Below are 20,487 nucleotides of genomic sequence, written 5' to 3' on the forward strand. Positions count from 1 at the left end.
AATGTGAGGTTATGGGGATAGGGTGGGATGCTGAGGATCAGTAGACTGAATGGTCCCCTTCAAAACTGTAGGTAAACATGAAATGTTTCTCCTTCAAAATACTCTCTGGTTTAGTACTCCACTGAGAAATAGACAATAGATGTTGGAGTAGGCCATTCAGCCATTTGAGCCAGCACCACCATTATGACCATGGCTGATCATCCATAATTAGTATCCTGTTCCTGCCTTATTCCCATAACTTAAAGATGGTGAGATCAAGGGTTACTATGTTAAAATTATTTGATGTTCCAACAATTCTGCAGAAGGAAGAGGTGGGACAAGGGTCACTACGAATGCTGACATTGTAAAGAATCTGCACTATCATTGGGAAAAATAGTGGTCTCTTCACATTGGCCTTTTTCTAACTTAATTTGTTTCTCTTTGTAGTATGACAGCTGAAAGGAAATGTTGACACTTCTACAAGATGCTGCAAGTCGACTTGGAAGGCAAGAAACATCTCCATATAACACCAAGAAGTTAGAATCAGAATCTCCAACGTGCAGAAAGAGGCCATTCAACCCATTGAGTCTGCACCAACCTCTAAAGAGCAAACCTGCTCCCCCCACATTAACAATGTCGGTTCTGAAATTCACACTCCCATCTACCTCCAATAACTTTTCATTCCCTCGTCTAACAAGGCAACTCCAATCAACACTTAATACATTTGCAATTTATTGCTGGGAGAAGACTGCAGCTCATATCTTAAATTATGCATATGCAGAGGTCTTGTTGGAGAGGGATGTTGGGATTCATAATCAGGTAGTACAAATCAGTAGCTATAGGGTAGACAAATCCTTCTACTCCATGTCACCACACTTCCAATTTTTAATTACTAAAATAGATATCCACACTGGGTTTGTTGCAATGGGACATATCCACAGGGATCAAGGGAAGTTTCCAATTCTCCACTCATCAAAATGGGCACTGTTCAAGAAGCTAGTGTTAAAGATTTCCCTCCATTTTCATCCTGGAAACTTTACTGTTAAATAATCATTGTTTACCACTGATTCTTCATTAGCAAGAGTGTGAAAGGCTTTCAGGGAAAGCACAAACGTGAAGTAATCAGATCATGATCTTATTGAATGGTGGAGCTGGCTCAAATCATTCTGTAAATTTGTATGAAGCAAAGTGATGCAAACAAGCTTTTAAATAAGTATTTTATTAAAAATTGGATCCATTTATATGCTTTAGAGAATTAGTTAGACCATCTACCCCAAACCACAAATCTTTACAGAGTTTGACAGGAATCATTTCAAAGCCATCTATTACAAGCAATGGGCTGTCATTTTAAAAATCAGTTTTGAAGTGAGATCTATGCACTGAAAATCAATAGAACCTATGAAATAATGAGCACACTTTTAGATGTTACACTTCATGAGAAAGGAAATAAAACTGTACACCAATAATATGAGCTATCATTAGAATGCCGACTGTTGAACAATAAGTAACTTATTGACTGGCAAATTAAGAACTGATTCTCATTTTTATGACATTTAGGATAAATTATTCCAGAAAAAGTTGTTAAAATTATTAATGCAGAATAGATTCAGTTTGTAATAAATATTATGAAAAAAAACAAGCTTTTTGGCAATATACAGGATGCAAACTCCCAGTTGGCAGGTTATAAAATTGCTGCAGGTTCATTTTACAGTATTCTTCATACATTTTTGTAACAGTAAGTGTGGTACCATAACAATCTTCTTGTCTTACTGAGAAAATGGATTCAACAATAAAACCTGCAAATCAGCTCAATACATTTTGAGAGTCAACATTAAAGGTTAGTGTTAATGTTAACTATCAGTGTCCAAGTACATGTCAGAAATGCCATGATTAATTATCTTGCATGAATTAAATCAATCTCAGTTTACTACCTGAAACAATAAAACAAAATAATTTCATAGAACTACACACAAGGGTGAGAAGAGTGGGATGTCAGAGCTTTAGCTGGGAATGAGTTGGGGTTGAATTTCCAGGAAATGGCCTTTAGCGAAGACTTGCTGTGGTATTCATAACTGTCATGCAGTTTGCAAGAAACAGTTAAGTGAACAGCACAACAATTTTAAAAAAACTTTACGACTGTCAAGCATTTCCAGCTTCTCCTATCAGGAAGGAGTCAAAAATCAGGATGCATGTCACCTTGATTTATTACCCAGTTTCATTGAGCTGCAGTTCTGAAGGCGCATAACAGATTTGAATCATTAGTGCTTTCACTCAACACAGATGCTGACTGACTTACTGGGTTTCACTGACCACGTTGTGCTTGGTTCACTAAAATGTCATTGTAGTCAGTTTATATGTATTGACTATAGCACACTGCCTTCTACTTTCAGGTTTGTTGTTTCTAATTGTTTTTCACTCTCACTCAGCATCAATCTTTTATTATCCATTTGCCCTGATAATTATCTAGCTTCTGACACTTGTATTTTTTTTAAAAATTCACTGGTGGGACTTGGGCATCACTGGCTAGCCAGTATTTATTTCCTGCCCCTGGTTTACTGTGATGTGGTATCATTGAGTTGTCTTCTTGAGATACAGTAGTCTGTATGCTGTAGATAGATCCACAACGGCATGAGGGAGAGAATTCTGAGATTTTGTCCTAGCAACAGTGAAGGAATGGCGATATTTCCAAGTCAGGATCGTGGAGGGAAGTTGCAAGTGATGGCAGTCCCAGGTACATGCTGCCTTTATCCTTTTAGATAGAAGGTGACGTGGGTTTAAAAAGGTACTGAGTAGGATCTTGGGTAAATTTCTGCAGTGCATTTTGTTGATCGGACACACTGCTGTTCCTAAGCAATTGTGCTGGAGGAAGCGGATGCTTGCAGATGTGATGCCAATCAAGCAGGCTGCTTTGTCCCAGGTGATGTCATGCTTTGAGTGTTCTTGGAGCTTCAGTCATCAAGGCAAATTGGAGAGTATTCCATCACACTTCTGACTTATACCTTGTAGACTGTGAGCAGACTATGGGGGAGTCAGATGGTGAGTCACTCCGCAGTATTCTTAGCCTCAGGCCTACTCTTGTAGCCACTGTATATCTGGTGGGTCCAGATGAGTTCCTGGGCAGTGGTAACTCCGACGATGTTGATAGCAGAGGATTCAGTGATGCTATTGATATTCAATGTCAAGAGATGGTGTTTAGTTGGTCTATTATTGGACGTGGTTCATTGCTTGGCGTTTGTGTTGTATGAATGCTACTTGCCATTTGTCAACCAAGCCTAGATTTCCAGCTATAAAAGTTAAATGAGTTTGTCAATACATATTTTGTTTAGCCGATACTGTTCACATTAATTTGCATTTACGTATTCACACGCCATTGTAATTTATTCAGAACTCTTGGCTTCTGAGCCACAATGCACGTACTTTCTTGATCACGGTCTGAAAATCTACAAACAGTCATAGAATCACCGCAGGGCAGGAAAAGGCTATTCAGCCCATCAAGTCTAAACTGACCCTCCAAAGAGCACCCCACTCAGACCTACGGAGATGTGGACACAATAGACGTAGAGAAGATATTTCCACTAGTAGGAAACACTAGGGCCCGAAGGCACACCCTTAGAGTGAAGGTGCAATCCTTTACAACTGAAATGAGAATGAATTTCTTCAGCCGGTTAACCTGTGGAATTCAGTATCCCACCTCTGCAATAATGAGTCATTGAGTGTACTTAATACAGACATAGATTGGTCCTTAATTAGTAAGGGGATGAGTTACAGGAAGAAGGCAGGAGAATGGGGCGGAGAAACATATCAGCCATGATCAAATGGCGGAGTAGTCTAGAAGGACCAAATGATCTATTGTTGCTTCTACATCTTATGGTGTAATGGTTAAGCTCATTGAACCCTGATATACTTTCTCACCACGGATGTTGCCTGCTGTGCTGAGTATTTCTATCACTTTTCATTTTTCTGATCAATTTAATTATCCTACATTCATTGGAATACAAACCAAGTCCCTGCAAATAGTCTTTCTTAATTAATCCTCTAAATCCGAGTTATCTCACAGTGGTGAAGCCGCAAAGAAAGACCATATCTAAGACAGTGTATTATGTATTGTAATTGTTTATATGTAATCTGCAAACCCCTCCATGAGCCTGAATGCTCTCATGATTAAATATTTAGACACTCCTATATCAGGAATGTTCCAGCAGAAACTCTAATGAAACAGCCAACAAACTGCATTAACAAATGATAAAATTCCCCTCTAATACTTATACTTTTTTTTGCACTTGTAATTACTTTTTACTTTCCTGGCTTTTTAGTAACCACTCTCCAAATGTAACATTAAAATTATACTTAAAAACATATCCAAATTTCCCAATCAACCTGCTCAGGTATTAGTACATACTTCTGCAGTTGGGTCTTGAAACTGTGACTCAGAAATAGGGACACTACCACTGTGATACAGGTGTCTTGTTGCAGTATGCAGGCACTTAGTGAGTTATTTGAAAGTACTGCCTCCAAGATACAGTGCAATGCCTATCTAAATCTCATGTCCTTTACAGGACTTATCCAAGACATGAAAAACTGCTTCCACAAATGAGTACTCTCACCCCAGAACTGCTGTGTGCCAAGTCACCCACCCAGCTAATTCTTAACGGTATATATTAGTGCTTGAAGCGGTAATGGGTGGCTTAAAAATCAATATACTTTACTTAATAGAAGGAATCACCACATATGCATCATTTACATTCCTCTTTCATTCATTGATCCTGCTGCATGGAGCAAGCTCCAAGTTAATGAATTTGCTAAACTTTACACGAATGGCTCTACAGAGATGGGTATTGCAATGTCATACAACTGAGCTCTTTATTAATCCTCCACGTCCTCTGTGAGATCATCAAATCACTTCTTGGTCTCTACTTCATAATATTCAAAGTAACAAATTCTACATCTAACTTTTATCATCTTAATTACATTTGGCACCTTGTGAGGAGAATGTACTCTTGGTGTAAAGATCTGTATTCAGATCTTCACAGAAACACAGCAAAAAGGATCTAGAGTGTATCCATTGCTGTACGCTGATTTTGCTGCCATGGTTTGATCCTTTCTCCTCACATTAAACTGCAATGGATACAATTTAGTTTATTCTTCATGCAAGTCTAAATGCTGCTTTGCAATATAACTATCGTTTAAGACAAACAATAAGTAAACTGCTGAGGAGAAATAAAAAACTTGGACCTCAAATATTTTCAATCTCCAGTTACTGCATTTAGTTATCAATCACTTCTCAATCTATACAAATTAAAATGTATTATTCACAGAACAGAAAGATAGTTCCTCAAACAAAAATAGGACACTATTTAGGGTATTAGTGAGTTTGGTAAAGCCATCAAGATTATTCAACAAGATTTTTTTAAAAAAATGCTTGTTGTTTTGGAAATTAAAACTCGACAAGCTTTGGTGCAATTTATTAGAAAATTACTAGCTTTGTTAAGATAATACTTGATTCATAAAACTGCATATCATACCTCAACAATTAATCCCAAGTCTGTCCAAGACTTCAATATTGCTCCAACTGGAAGGCTCACTAGTATTTCCCTGACATTCCTAGACAAGATATTTTTAAAAGAATTGTCTGATTAGAGATCACAGCTGATAGAAGCAGAAACCATCCCTTTCCTAGCTCTTTGTCACAATCGTTGCTTTTACAAATCTTCCTCTCATTCTTCCTACACTCAACATACAATAACCTACATATTTTTACTAAACCCACACATTTTCTGAAGTCAAGCCCCAAAGCATCATCTGCCCATAATTCTCAAGGCTCCAAAACTTGTAAATTCAATGAAGAAAACTGAAAGATACAGGCTGAGTTTTAAAATTCAAGTTTATGATCACAACTTGCTGATTGTCTGATAACTCCAGTTCACTTGAAACTTGATACCTTTAAAGAGATAGGAAGATCAGATCAGTTTCAGAGCATGACGAATTTTGTAGTTCATCTTCCTAAGTATTAGCAAGGGACTTATTCCAGTGTAGCCTGGAATGAAGGAATAAGCAGGATAAATAAAGGACAAGCAGTAGACATAATACATTTGTATTCTCAAAAGGGTGTTTGATATGGCACAGCATATAAGCCTAATTGATACAGCCCGTGGTGTTGGGAGGTGGTGGTGTGGGGTAGTAACAATCATGAATAGAAAACTGGATAAATAATAGTGGACAGTTAAGATAAAGGGGAAGGCATTTTCAGAATGTCAAATGTAACTCTTGGTCTGCGGCACAGACTACTGCTTGGGTCACAATTACTTACACCACGTATTAAATGATTTGGATGCGGCAGATGAATGTATGTATGCCAAGTCTGCAGATGATAAAAACAGAATGGAAGGCAAATGGTGAGGATGATAGGATGTCTTTAGAAGGATGTAGGCAAGTTAAGCAAATGGGCAAAAACTTGCCACAGGGAATATAATGAGGGAAGATGTGAGGTTATACACTTTGGCAGGAATAGAGGAGCTAAAATATTATTTAAATGGAAAGATACTGTTCTGCAAAGAGTGCACAAAAGGGACTTGATACTTGTCATGCATAAATCACAAAAGCCAAAAAGAAGTTCAACAGGTAATACAGAAGGCAGATGGAATGTTAGTAATTATTTCCAAGGGAATGGAGACTACAAATAGGGAAGTCTTGCTAAAACTATACAAGCATGAGTCAGGCCACATTTAAATACTTTGAATTCCTCTGGTCTCTTTATAGTAAGGAACGATGTACTGCTATTGGAGACAGTCCAGGAAAGGTTCACTAGATTGATCCTGAGCATGGAGGGATTTTGTAGGGAGTGTTGAGTAGGTTAGGCCTCTATTCATTGGAATTCAGAAGGAGAGGTGAACTTATTGAAAGAGACAGGGTTCTAAGGGGGCTTAACAGGGTAGATGCCAAGTAGTTATTTGTGGGACAGTCTAGGGTCAGAGACCTTAAAATAAGGGTCCAATATATAAACAAAAATGAGAAGGAATTTCTTCCAAGAAGGCAGCAACTCTGTGGAATTCTTTGACTATCGAGGCTGTCATTAAGCACATTCATGGTTGGAAATCCAGGGTTATGGAGAAAAGATAGGATTGTGGAGTTAAGAAATATCAGATAGGACATAATTTCATTAGAGCAGACTGGATGGTCTCAACAGTTACTTCTGTTCCTGTTTTTTTGGTCTTCAGGTTCCTACTGTTGCTTTACAAATCAGGAGCTTAGTTTAAAAAATAATCAGAGGTTCATTTCTATCTAAAGTTTTCCACCATCCACTCATTACTCAACATTAATGAAAATAGATGGAACAAAGTTAGATTACAGAATTCTCTATCGCTTGTTCCACTTCCAAGTAGAAGTTACCTTAATTCAGTAGGTTATCTAAAATAAATTAGTCCATCATTCGTTCATAGGTGTCAAGAATGTACTATGATATCTGGTGACATCTATTTCTGGTGTATATTCCAAAGGAGAATAGATTTATCATTCACCTAATGTCCTATCAGATGTTTTTCATTTACATTAAGTTTTACTTTGTAGGAATATCAGACTTAGCAACATAGTTGGTTATTAACAGAGGAAAGCTAGCAGAACCATAGCCAGAGAAAGAGAGCAGAAGTAAGATGCATTAAATGTGTATTGAACCAGAGCAATGTTATTCCTTATACTTGTAAGTATGTATACTTCCTGATACCTGATTAACTTTGACTATTTAATGGTTGATGTTAATTAACGAGTTGTTGTACACTTTGTAAATATTTACAAAGGGTCAGGATTCATAAAGTGTACAACAACTCGTTAATTAACATCAACCATTAAATAGTCAAAGTTAATCAGGTATCAGGAAGTATACATACTTACAAGTATAAGGAATAACATTGCTCTGGTTCAATACACATTTAATGCATCTTACTTCTGCTCTCTTTCTCCGGCTATGGTTCTGCTAGCTTTCCTCTGTTAATAACCAACTATGTTGCATTACTTAACTGATGACATTGCCAGAGTTTACAACTTACACTAACATAAATCAATGAAACAGCAATAACTTGCAACAAAACTCAAACATAATAAACAAAAGTCAAGTGACAATAGAGGCTATTCTATTCTCAAAGTGCCCAATGTGATGGAGGAAGGAAGATCCCTAGTGTAGTCAAAACAACATCCATAATGCTGAACACCTGTACAGTATGATGACCATGCTACAGACAAGTCCAGCATATTACATAGAAAAATCCCTCAACCAAAATTCAACATTGTGTGACATACTTCTCATATGATTACCTTTACACACAGCCAATTGTTCCTATGATAGATCCATAACTAGCAGCAACTGACTTCACAATATGAAGAGAGACTTTTGAGCTAGATGTAATTTGAGTTTGGAAAAACAATGCTTATAATTGTTTAGGAGATCCACCACCTGTTTCCTGAACCCTATTCCTGCTAAACTCCTGATGACACAACTTCCTTCCTGGCTTCCACATTAGGTCACAACTGTTTACTCAACTTGCATAGTCGAATCTGCCATCAACCACTCCTCAAAAATTAACATGATACACTTATGCTTACAAATTAATCACACTTTTTCAATCCCCCCCCTCAAAATTCTTTGAATGCTTGGTCATCTCCCAAGTTCACATCCTTCTTTCCTGGCATTCTATATCTGAATCCATCTGAGATTTCTGCTCCCTCCACAAAGCCTTTAAAACCATGAGGAAGGATTAGATAACTTGCATTAAAATAGTTTCGGCAGGCAATATATCAGAGAGTAAACCAGGGAACAGGCTATCTTGGATCTGGGAATGGGTAATGTCCAGACTTGATAAATTACTTTAGAATAAATATGAAATAGCAAACATTACATGACAAACTTAATAAAAACCAAAAGAACTGCAGATGCTGTAAATCAGGAACAAAACCAGAAGTTGCTGGAAAAGCTCAGGGTAGAACTATAGGCTGATTAGCCTAACATCTATCGTTGGAAAAGTACTGGAATCAATAGCAGGGCTTTTGGAAAATCAAGCAAAGTCACCATGGCTTAACAAAAGGGAAAGTTGTGTCTGCCTAATTTATTAGTGTTTTTTGAGGAAGTCTCAGAGCAGACAGAGGGGAACCAGCAGGCATGTTGTACTTGGACTTCCAGAAGGCATCGGATAAGTTTCCTCACAGAAGATTAAGTCATAAAATGAGGGCCCGTAGTATCGGAGGTAGTATCAATATAGTATCAACATGGATAGAGAAGTGGCTAAAGGATGGGAGACAGCAAGTGGGGATAACTTTTTTAGGTTGGTGGCCAATGACCATTTGGATTCCACGCGTATCAGTGCTGGGAGTGCAATGGCCTATGATACATATTAATGACTTGGAGGGAGGAAGTGAATATACCATAGCCAAATTTGCAGACAACACAAAAATTGGTGCAAGGGCAAGTTACAGGAGATATATTGATAGGTTAAGTGGGCAAAACATTGGCTAAAGGAATATAACATATGGAAAATGCAGAAATTCTGGATGGAAAAGTACAGTATCACAGATGGATTAAAAACTGCAAAAAAAAGCTGCCAAGAGGTTACAGTGTATAAGACACAATGTTAGCACAGGTGCAGCAAGCAATCTGGATGCTACTACAATGTTGGTCTGTATTTCAAGGGATGTCTTACTGCAACTGTTCATGATGCTGGTGAGACCACATCTGGAGTGCCGAATGCAGTTTTGGTCCCTTTATTTAAAAAAGATGTTAGTTTATTGTAGGCAATTCAAAGAAGGTTCATTAAGATGATCTCCAATAGGAAGGGATTGTCTAAAGAGGCCAGATTAAGCAAGTTGTGATGCTACTCATTAGAGTTTAGATGAATGAAACGCGATTTTATTGAGACATATAGGATTCTTATGGGGCCTGACAGAATTAATGCTGAGAGCATGTTTCTCCTCATGGGAGAGCAAAAGACAAAAACAGATTCAGAATTAAGGGGTGTCAACTGACGACTGAGATGAGATTAAAATTGAGTCTCTTTGGAACTCCTTGCCACAGAGACCTATGGCAGCAGAGTCCTTGTGTATATTGGATGGATGGACAGACACGATCAGTAGGGGAGCCAAAGGTTATGAAGAAATAGCAGAAAAGCAGAAGTGACAAGTGTCGGATCAACCACAATACTTTGAATGGCAGAGAAGGTTTGAGCAGCCAAACAGCCTGTTTCTATTCCTTAAGGGAGCAAGGGACCAAATTTATGAATATATTGTCTAAAAAAAGGCAATCCAAGACAGAAATCTCTTTATATGGCTAAAGATAAACTTCAATAGGAAGGAATAGACTGTATAAACCTAAGAGTAAGAAACATACAAGGCAGGAGGCTACAAAAATTAAAATGTCAAAAGTAAAGGCTCTGTATCTGAATGCATATAGCATTTGAAACAAAATGGATTAAATAAATTAGAACAATCTGACAGCTACTATAGGGACATGGCAGCAGGATGACTTGGAACAGAATCTGAATATTAACCATGTATGAAACTAGAGGAAACAACAAAAAGGTGGAGAGGTGGCTGTGTTATTTAATGACTGTATTGTCACAATAAGACAGATGACCCAAGTTCAGGAAACCAGAATGGAGAAGTAATTTGGGTAGAAATGTGAAATTACAAAGGCAAATTTTCACCTGAGACAACATTATCCAGGCCCACTAATAGTAACCACAGGGAAGAGGGAGTATGAAGGAAGTAGTAACAGGGGCTTGTCAGAAGAGTACAGCAATAATCACAAGGATCAGAGATAATGGGAACTGCAGATGCTGAAGAATTCCAAGATAATAAAATGTGAGGCTGGATGAACACAGCAGGCCAAGCAGCATCTCAGGAGCACAAAAGCTGACGTTTTGGGCCTAGACCCTTCATCAGAGAGGGGGATGGGGAGAGGGAACTGGAATAAATAGGGAGAGAGGGGGAGGCGGACCGAAGATGGAGAGTAAAGAAGATAGGTGGGGAGAGTATAGGTGGGGAGGTAGGGAGGGGATAGGTCAGTCCAGGGAAGACGGACAGGTCAAGGAGGTGGGATGAGGTTAGTGGGTAGCTGGGGGTGCGGCTTGGGGTGGGAGGAAGGGATGGGTGAGAGGAAGAACTGGTTAGGGAGGCAGAGACAGGTTGGACTGGTTTTGGGATGCAGTGGGTGGGGGGGGGTAAGAGCTGGGCTGGTTGTGTGGTGCAGTGGGGGGAGGGGACGAACTGGGCTGGTTTAGGGATGCAGTAGGGGAAGGGGAGATTTTGAAACTGGTGAAGTCCACATTGATACCATATGGCTGCAGGGTTCCCAGGCGGAATATGAGTTGCTGTTCCTGCAACCTTCGGGTGGCATCATTGTGGCACTGCAGGAGGCCCATGATGGACATGTCATCTAGAGAATGGGAGGGGGAGTGGAAATGGTTTGCGACTGGGAGGTGCAGTTGTTTGTTGCGAACTGAGCGGAGGTGTTGTGCAAAGCGGTCCCCAAGCCTCCGCTTGGTTTCCCCAATGTAGAGGAAGCCGCACTGGGTACAGTGGATGCAGTATACCACATTGGCAGATGTGCAGGTGAACCTCTGCTTAATGTGGAATGTCATCTTGGGGCCTGGGATGGGGGTGAGGGAGGAGGTGTGGGGACAAGTGTAGCATTTCCTGCGGTTGCAGGCGAAGGTGCCGGGTGTGGTGGGGTTGGAGGGCAGTGTGGAGCGAACAAGGGAGTTACGGAGAGAGTGGTCTCTCCGGAAAGCAGACAGGGGAGGGGATGGAAAAATGTCTTGGGTGGTGGGGTCGGATTGTAAATGGCGGAAGTGTCGGAGGATAATGCGTTGTATCCGGAGGTTGGTAGGGTGGTGTGTGAGAACGAGGGGGATCCTCTTGGGGCGGTTGTGGCGGGGGCGGGGTGTGAGGGATGTGTTGCGGGAAACACGGGAGACTTCACCAGTTTCAAAATCTCCCCTTCCCCTACTGCATCCCTAAACCAGCCCAGTTCGTCCCCTCCCCACACTGCACCACACAACCAGCCCAGCTCTTCTCCCACCCCCACCCACTGCATCCCAAAACCAGTCCAACCTGTCTCTGCCTCCCTAACCGGTTCTTCCTCTCACCCATCCCTTCCTCCCACCCCAAGCCGCACCCCCAGCTACCCACTAACCTCATCCCACCTCCTTGACCTGTCCGTCTTCCCTGGACTGACCTATCCCCTCCCTACCTCCCCACCTATCTTCTTTACTCTCCATCTTCGGTCCGCCTCCCCCTCTCTCCCTATTTATTCCAGTTCCCTCTCCCCATCCCCCTCTCTGATGAAGGGTCTAGGCCCGAAACGTCAGCTTTTGTGCTCCTGAGATGCTGCTTGGCCTGCTGTGTTCATCCAGCCTCACATTTTATTATCTTGGAATAATCACAAGGATGTTTTGTTTACAAGTAAACTGGGGCAAAAAAAAAATCAGATGGTTGAAGGTCACAAAGGTGAGAGGCTTGTCTCAGGATAGAGTCTACGAAAAGCACATTCTGCAGCAAATCAGAAAGCAACTAATACTAGATCCGGTATTGGATTAATCAATGATCTCATTGCAAAGAGGGCCACAGATAGCAGTATTTATATTATAAGATCACAAGAAATAGGAGCAGGAATAGGCTGTTCAAAACCATAAGCCTGCTCTGCTATTCAATAGCATTATGGCTGATCCAACACCCCTCACATCCAAATTCCTGTATTTTCCCATAATCCTTCAATCCCCTACTGGTCAAGAGTCAACCTCAGCCTTAAATACACGCAAGGATTCTGAACCCTAAGAAATTCTTCTTCATCCTCAGTCTTAAGTTAGCACCCCTTTGTTCTAAAGCTATGCACTCTAATATTAGACTTTCCCATGAGGAAAAACACACAGCATTTATCCCATCAGGCACCTTAAGAATCCTACAAATTTCAACAAGATCATCTCTCATTCTTCTAAATTGCACGTTTGTCCCAAGCTGTTTAGCCTTCACTCATAAGACAATCCCTCCATACCATGGATAACAAGGTGTAGAGCTGGATGAGCACAGCAGGCCAAGCAGCTGAGGAGCAGGAAGGCTGACGTTTTGGGCCGAGACCGAAAGGGTCAAGGCCCAAAAGGTCAGCCTTCCTGCTCCTCTGACGCTGCTTGGCCTGCTGTGCTCATCCAGCTCTACACCTTGTTATCTCAGATTCTCCAGCAGCTGCAGTTCCAACTATCCCTCCATACCAGGACTGTCATTGTGAAGCTTCCCTGAATTGCCTCCAATGAAACGATATCTTCCTTAAATAAAGGGACCAAAACTACCCTCAGTATACCAGCTAGGGTCTCATTAGCACCTTGTAAAAAGTTACCATAAGATTGAAATTTATAATTTATTGGAAGCAGCATGGTGTTTCTGCTCCCACCAAAAACTCCATTCTTTTCCCCCACAGCTGCCAGAGTCTGAACCAGGGAACACGTAAACCTGTCATTTTAACCAAGATGAGATTCCAATTACATAGCCATACCATCAATACAATTGTTTATTTCCAACTCTAGCATCGCCTAATTGAACTCACGTTCTGTTGAAACCTTCATGTTACTTCTATATTTTGCCAACATATTACAATCCTAGCTCCACTTTTTACCCTATTTAAAAATGTGCAGTAATTCAAAACTGTGGCCCATGGTATATCTCAGAGGTCCTAAACCTCTGGAATTCCTTCCCTAAAGTACAGTACCTCTCTCTCCTCCATTAAGATGCTCCTTCTTTAACCAAGCTTGTTGCCATCTACCCCAATATCCCCATGAGGGTATTTGCTCCTGCAAATCACCTTAAAATGTTTAAAAGGTTCTATATAAGTTCATGTAGCTTTAGTTGCTGTAGTAAGCACTTTACCGACATTTCAATAGGTAATTGTTTAAAAAATCTTAGCTTCAATAACAAGTCAGAGAAACTCAAGGGGGAAATCAGCAACAGGAAAGCAGTGGGGATATGTTAAAGGTACTGAAAGTGGTAGCTTTCAGAAGAAATACTTCCACATACTGAGTTGATAGATAATTCAAGAATTCAGATTTCGTAGGCTAAAGGTTATGAATGCTGAAGTGCCACGGCCACAGAACATTCAGCTTAGTAAATTATATTTCAAGTATAAGAGGGTACACTGAAGTCTCAGCTTCCCTTTTGGTTTTACATTATTTGTATAAATAAAAAAGCTGGGAGTGTTTCATATCCTGCAGATTCCTAAAACAATGCAACAGAAATATTAATGGAACCAGCTGCATGAACAGTATCCCATGGTTACTCCTTGATAATACGTAAATGGTAGACAGCTCACAAGGTACACATCCCATAACGATCTCAACTTTGGGTTTATTCTATTATAATAATGGAGAAAAGACATTGTCTAATTCTTTTCAACATGCTGTCAAGCCTTTCTGCAATTTTGTCAATTTCTCCTAACAACTGTTAAACATTAAAAAAAGTTACACTCAAGACACAATGTAAGTTGTTGAAATGCAGTCTTGAACAATAATGTTAGGCATGATGATATGCCATTAGACACACCAAATTCAGGAATGTCACACAGATCTTGACCAAGGCGTGTAAATTACTATAATTTTAAAAGGTGGTGCTCTGGTTGATGTATAATGATCAAAAACTCCAATTTTTGTCCTGTTACGTTGTGGGGAATCCTTTAGACTATACCAAGAACATTATACTATTCAGGACAGCTGTGTTTCTTTTGGAATGTCATTGTGTAACCTTTGGTTACAATGATTCATTGATAGATAACAACAGAAAACACTGGGCAGAAATTGCTAAATCATGGATGTTTAAATCTCTAATGAGGCCAAAGGTGACTCCCTTCAATTCAGAATACTGAATCTTGTTCCAGTACAACCAATTTAAATCAAGGCCCTTCAGAACTGCTCAAGAACGAACCAACAGTCTAGCTGAATCAAGTTAATGTCGATCAATTCATACAGGCTGGATCACCAGGACTGGTGAGGGTAAAGGCTAGTGGATGGAGCAAAAAGTGCATGATTGTTTAACCGTGCAGTTGTCCCAACACACAGATCATTCCACTTCCAATTCTTTGACAAAACTATCTAGTTATTTCTACTCCGCTGGTCTTCAGCCATATCTCTGCAATCTCCCCATTCTCCCAGTATTTATCTGACTGCCACTACTACTAAATCTGTTCTTCCTCCCCTTTCAGAGGGTGCATTTAGATCATAAATGGCTGTCTCAAGAAAAAAATTCTTCGTCCCTCTGGTGCTCTTGTCTATTTTAAGTTTGCTCCCTTTAACTACTGACAATCCTGGCCAATTAACTGATCATATTTCTTCTGGAGCATTCCATACAATCAGGCTGCACCGAGAAGTCTACTCGACCCATCGCGCCTGTCCTGGCTCTTTGAAAGAACTCAAAACGATACCGACCACTTGCTCTTTCTTCAAAGGTCCTACAAACTTTCCCCTGCAAGTAACTTGCCCAATTCCGTTTAAGAATATTACTGAAGGCATTTTTGGAATGTCGTTGCAAAGCTCCTCTGATTTAAACTGTCATCGTCACTGGGGAAGAGCTGCAAAGTTGAGGGTCTTTGAAGAAAAAGCAACACTATCCTCCTTCCTTCCTTTGACAGGCGGCCATCTTAACGTATCCACCACCCCCTTACCCCGTTGATCAGGGAGAGGTGGTCAGCAATCGAGTATCCAAGCATGAAGCGCGGCCTGGCCGAGGGGTGCGTTATTTACCTGCAACTCGGCCCTGTCCACCTCCCACTGCGTCCTCTCTATTTCGAAGCGGGCCCACTCGTGCTGCAGGAAGTGCAGGATCCCCGGAATGTTGTACTGCGGCCTCTGAGCTTCCCCCTCGGGCCCCGGTTGCTGCGCCGGCTGCAGGTTCCTGCTCCCGATACCCGGGCCGCCTCCTCCTCCGCTCAGCACTGAGTTATTGCCGAAGAACACCCCGGCTCCCGGGTGTTCGTCCATGGCTGGGGCCCAAAACCCTTCGTCCGTCCCCTCGGCCTCCACGCCGGCGGCTACGACCACGACCGCGGTGGCGGTGACGCCGCCCCGGTACTTGGTCAGTCCACCGGCCCTGGACTTCCTCTGGCCGCTCGGCGGCGCGCGCGCGCGGGGCCGGCCGTTAAAATTTAAACCGCTCTGCGCGTTCCATGACCTCGACTGAATCGAGCTGCTGCTGATGACGATGATGATGATGATGATGATGTTATAAAGCCGCTGCTGTCACAAACAAACCCACTGACGGTTGGCCGCTGTCTCTGCCTCACCCACTGCTACCGGCGCATGCGCGTCCGCCGCACCAAACTTCGACCTTTTCTCAACCTCCCTAGACCCCGCCCAACTTTCTCGACCCCATTCTGAATCCCTCTAGCCCGTCCTCCTCAGAGCCCCACTCCACTCCAAAGGGAAAACTAAAGCAGTGCGGTGCTGGAAATCAGAAAGTGCTGGATAAACTCTGCAGGTCTGGCAGCACCTGTGGAGTCAAGGCTTCAGTTCTGAAGAAGGGTAATCGGACCCGAAACATTAAAATTACTTTCTCTTCACAGATGATGCCAGCCCTACTGAATTTTCCCAGCTACTTCCGATTTTACCACCTCTATTGAGGACCCGCCCCCATCCTTAATCAATTTCCACCCCTCCATAGACCCTATCTACGCATGCGCCGACAGCTTCAAGCGAGCCGCTAGTGCTGCTGACGTCACGCCGTCCGAACCCTTCTTCTGCCTCCCAGGGCCTCAACCTCCCCGCACAACTGCGCTTTTTGATTTAAAGCCGACCAGCTTTGCGCCTGCGCTGGATATCCAGTTTCGCGCATGTGCCGGGACAGACGTCAGCTTTTGTGCTCCTGAGATGCTGCTTGGCCTGCTGTGTTCATCCAGCCTCACATTTTATTATCGCGCATGTGCATTCTGGTCCTCGATGGTGGGCGTGTCCTCTACTGGCAACGGCGCAGGCCGTCGGGTTCTGAGCCGCAATGCGCATGAGCAAATCTGCGCCCGGATAACAGTGTGGAGAGAGATAATGGGAGTTGCGGATGCTGGAGAACCCACGATAACAAAGTGTGGAGCTGGATGAACACAGCAGGCCAAGCAGCATCTCAGGAGCACAAAAGCTGACGTTTCGGGCCTAGACCCTTCATGGTGATTTTTGTGGAACACTTTGTTATCTTGGATTCTCCAGCATGTGCAGTTCCCATTATCTCTGATAACGAAGTGTGGAGCTGGGTGAACACAACATGCCAAGCAGCATGATAGGTGGTCCTCTGATGTTGCTTGGCCTGCTGTGTTCATCCAGCTCCACACTTTGTTATCTCGGATTTTCCAGCATCTGCAGTTCCCATTGTCTGTAAATCTGTGCCGTCCTTTCTCAGGCCCTCGTACCTCCGGAGGGAAAGGCAGGATCTTTCTGTATCCAATGGAGGGTCAGTCGCCAGACGTGTAGAGTCAAAAAGTGAAATGTTGGGTTAGCCAATAAAAGAACAATTTAATCTCAGAAGTCTATTGTCTATCATCGGTAAAGTGACATAAAGGTAGAACGCAAACACAAAGGGGAACTCCAGACCTGCGTTTACAGAAAGACCACCCATTTGCACCAGATACTCAATTATATCAACACCCATAAACAAAGCTGCGTCAGGATACTGTTTCATACAACACATTGCAGCAACCCCGATCTACACAAAGCAGAACAGGAGCATCTATACAGAGTCTTCAAAAGGATTGGATACTCAAAAAGCACAATCCACCAACAGACTGCAACAGGAAGACACAACACAACCAGACTCACTAGTCACCCTACTGCACATCAATGAGGTTTCAGAGATGACCACAAGATTACTCAGACCCCTAGGTATCGAAGTAGTCCACAAACCAACAACCACTCGATGACAGCTACTTACAAACATAAAGGATCCCATACCCAAAACTGGTGTAATATACAAAATACCATGCAAGGACTGTGAGAAACACAACCCAGGTCAAATCAGAAGAAAACTGACAATACAGATACAAAAACACCAACTAGCCACCAATAGACACAACCATTTCTCACTTGTCTCACTACACATTGACAACAAGGGACAACACATCCATAATGTCACAAGCTAAACAGTGATGCGCCAGGGAATTCCTGGAGACCTGGTATTCTAACGGGAACTCCCATAACAAATGCACTGAATTAGATGCGATGTACAAACCAATGAGAAACAGACCAGAAGTGGTACCAAACTACCCAACAAACTGAGGCATATAAATAACAAGTGGAACAGAACATCAATGCTTAACCAGAAATGGACTGACAATGTTACCTAGCAGGATGATGAAACATCTGCAGCCAAACCCACTGGCTTGGCAAACATGTCTACAACCTGAACTAAAACCCAAGCAACAAATCTTCTCAAAAATTTTAAACACCTATCCAATCCCATTTTTCAGCACTTGGCCCATAGCCTTTTATATTGAAGTATTTTAATTGCTCATCCAAATGTTTCTCAAAAGTTGCGAGAATTCCCTCCTATACCACTATTTTAGGTGTTTGCTCTAGATGTGAAAATAAATTCCAAACCCCTCTGAACCTCCTGCCCTATACCTTGTTTCTAAGTTCTTTGTTTATTAGCCCCTCTACCAATGGGAGAAGTTTCTTCCTATCTATGCCCCTCATAACTTTGTAACACCTCTACTATGTCTCCCATTAGCCTTCTCTGCTCAAATTAAAACAACCTCAGCCTATCTAGTCTCTCTTTATAGCTGAATCACTCCAGCCCAGGCAACGTCCAAGTGAATCTTCTCTGCACCATGTGCAATGAGATCGTTCCTCTCATGCAGCACACAGATCTGCGCATAGCACTCCAGTTGTGATCTAATTAATGTTTTACACACCTCCATCATGACCTCCTCGCTCTTGTACATAATGCCTCAAAACAAAGGCTAAAATCCATATGCCTTATCCATATTTATCTACTGCCCTATTGCTTTCAAGGATCCAGGTACAGATACTCTAATGGTGTCTCTGATGCTCTGTACTTCTGAGGGTTAAACCTGTACTCTGTCACCTTGTTATTTGTCTCAAAATGCATCATCTCACTTTTCAGGACTAAATTCTTTTTGTCACTGTTCAGCTCATCTGATGAGCTGTGTATGTTAACCTGCAGACTAAAGCTTTGCTCCTTGGTATTTACCATATCATTTTGTGTCATTTATGAACTTACTGGCCTTATAAACATTGCTTCCAGCAACTAAGCCAATTTTGGATCCAATTTGTCAAATTGCCCCGGATCCCATGGATATTTAGCTTCTTAATTTGTCTGCCATGCGAGAGCTTGTCAAAAGAGTTATTGAAGTCTATGTAGGCTATATCAATGGCACTACTCTCATCTACACACCTAGTCAATTCCTCAAAAAATGTAATTAAATTTGTTACACATTATCTTACCTTGACAAAGCTGTATGGGCAAACCTAGACTCTCCGAGTGGAGATTAATTCTGTCCCTCAGAATGTTTTCAAATAGTTCCACATGCTGGCCTGATGTTTCCTAGTTTATCCCTATCACCCTTTTTGAATAGCATACCACTATTGGCTTTAAAGCATTTTGAGAGCTCCTGTGGTCCTGACGATATTACATAGAGGCAGCTTTTTTCTTTCTTTAACAATTCAGAATTTGTGAAACTGAGTTTGTAGCAGGTTAAATTGAATAAGTTGTTTTGATGAACAATCATAGACCTGAAGTTTATACATTGTTGAATATTCTTATGTTTTCTATCTTTATTTTTGCTAGAGGAAAGGAAATTGTAAAAGCTGAAAATGTAAGCTAAAAATAAAAAGTGTTAGAAATACACAGCAGGTCATTTAGCCTCAGTATCAGCCAAGTCTTAGTTATTCATAAATGCTAAATTTCCTGTGTGCAGTTACGACATTTTCTCTTTTTGTTGTAATTAAACAAACACACAAACAAACTAACAAGTTGAAGTGAAACAATTTGGTAAGATGAGGGTAAGGATACATGTAGGTAAGAGCCAATTGAAAATACAAGCTTGAATTGAAAGTTGGACAGATGAAGGAGCGGCCAACGATCAAAATGTTTAACTGAGGCAAAAGCCAATATTAATGAGAATAGAATGGAATTAAACTAGATAAATTGGTAGAAGAATGGGCAGGGTGTAAAGTACACCAGGAAATGTACAAAAGGCAGATGACTCCAATACAGATCAGACATTGCTCAACAGGCAGAAAATGTGGATAAATGAAGAGAAGAAAGAAAATTATTGGGATAATAATTTAAAATAAAACCAACCCAAATACAGAAAATGTAGAGGCAATACAACAAAATTAGATGAGAAATTCTAGGGTGAAAATTGGAGGAAAAATAGTCCAGCATCTGAGACAGAAGGCCAAAACTTCATGTTCGCCTTTTGATACTTGAGCAAGTAGTTTTGGATGACACTTCCAATCCAGTACAAAATGAGTGCTGCGCTATCAGAAC

The 20,487-nt window shown here is 41.4% G+C and overlaps 1 protein-coding gene across 2 annotated transcripts in view; it reads right to left on the minus strand.

Annotated features, from left to right (window-relative positions):
• The window catches only part of strn (striatin, calmodulin binding protein), a 138,339-nt gene extending 122,018 nt beyond the window's left edge, over nucleotides 1-16,321 (minus strand). The window contains exon 1 of one of the 2 annotated variants that reach the window (XM_048530827.2): nucleotides 15,738-16,321. In XM_048530827.2, the coding sequence (XP_048386784.1) occupies nucleotides 15,738-15,974 (237 nt within the window). In that variant the 5' untranslated portion in view covers nucleotides 15,975-16,321. The remainder of the gene's footprint in view (nucleotides 1-15,737) is intronic. The other variant, XM_059645545.1, reaches the window with a different exon arrangement.
• Nucleotides 16,322-20,487: the final 4,166 nt, after the last annotated feature.

Source organism: Stegostoma tigrinum, chromosome 4 (assembly GCF_030684315.1).
Source record: "Stegostoma tigrinum isolate sSteTig4 chromosome 4, sSteTig4.hap1, whole genome shotgun sequence".
NCBI classification, from domain to species: domain Eukaryota; kingdom Metazoa; phylum Chordata; class Chondrichthyes; order Orectolobiformes; family Stegostomatidae; genus Stegostoma; species Stegostoma tigrinum.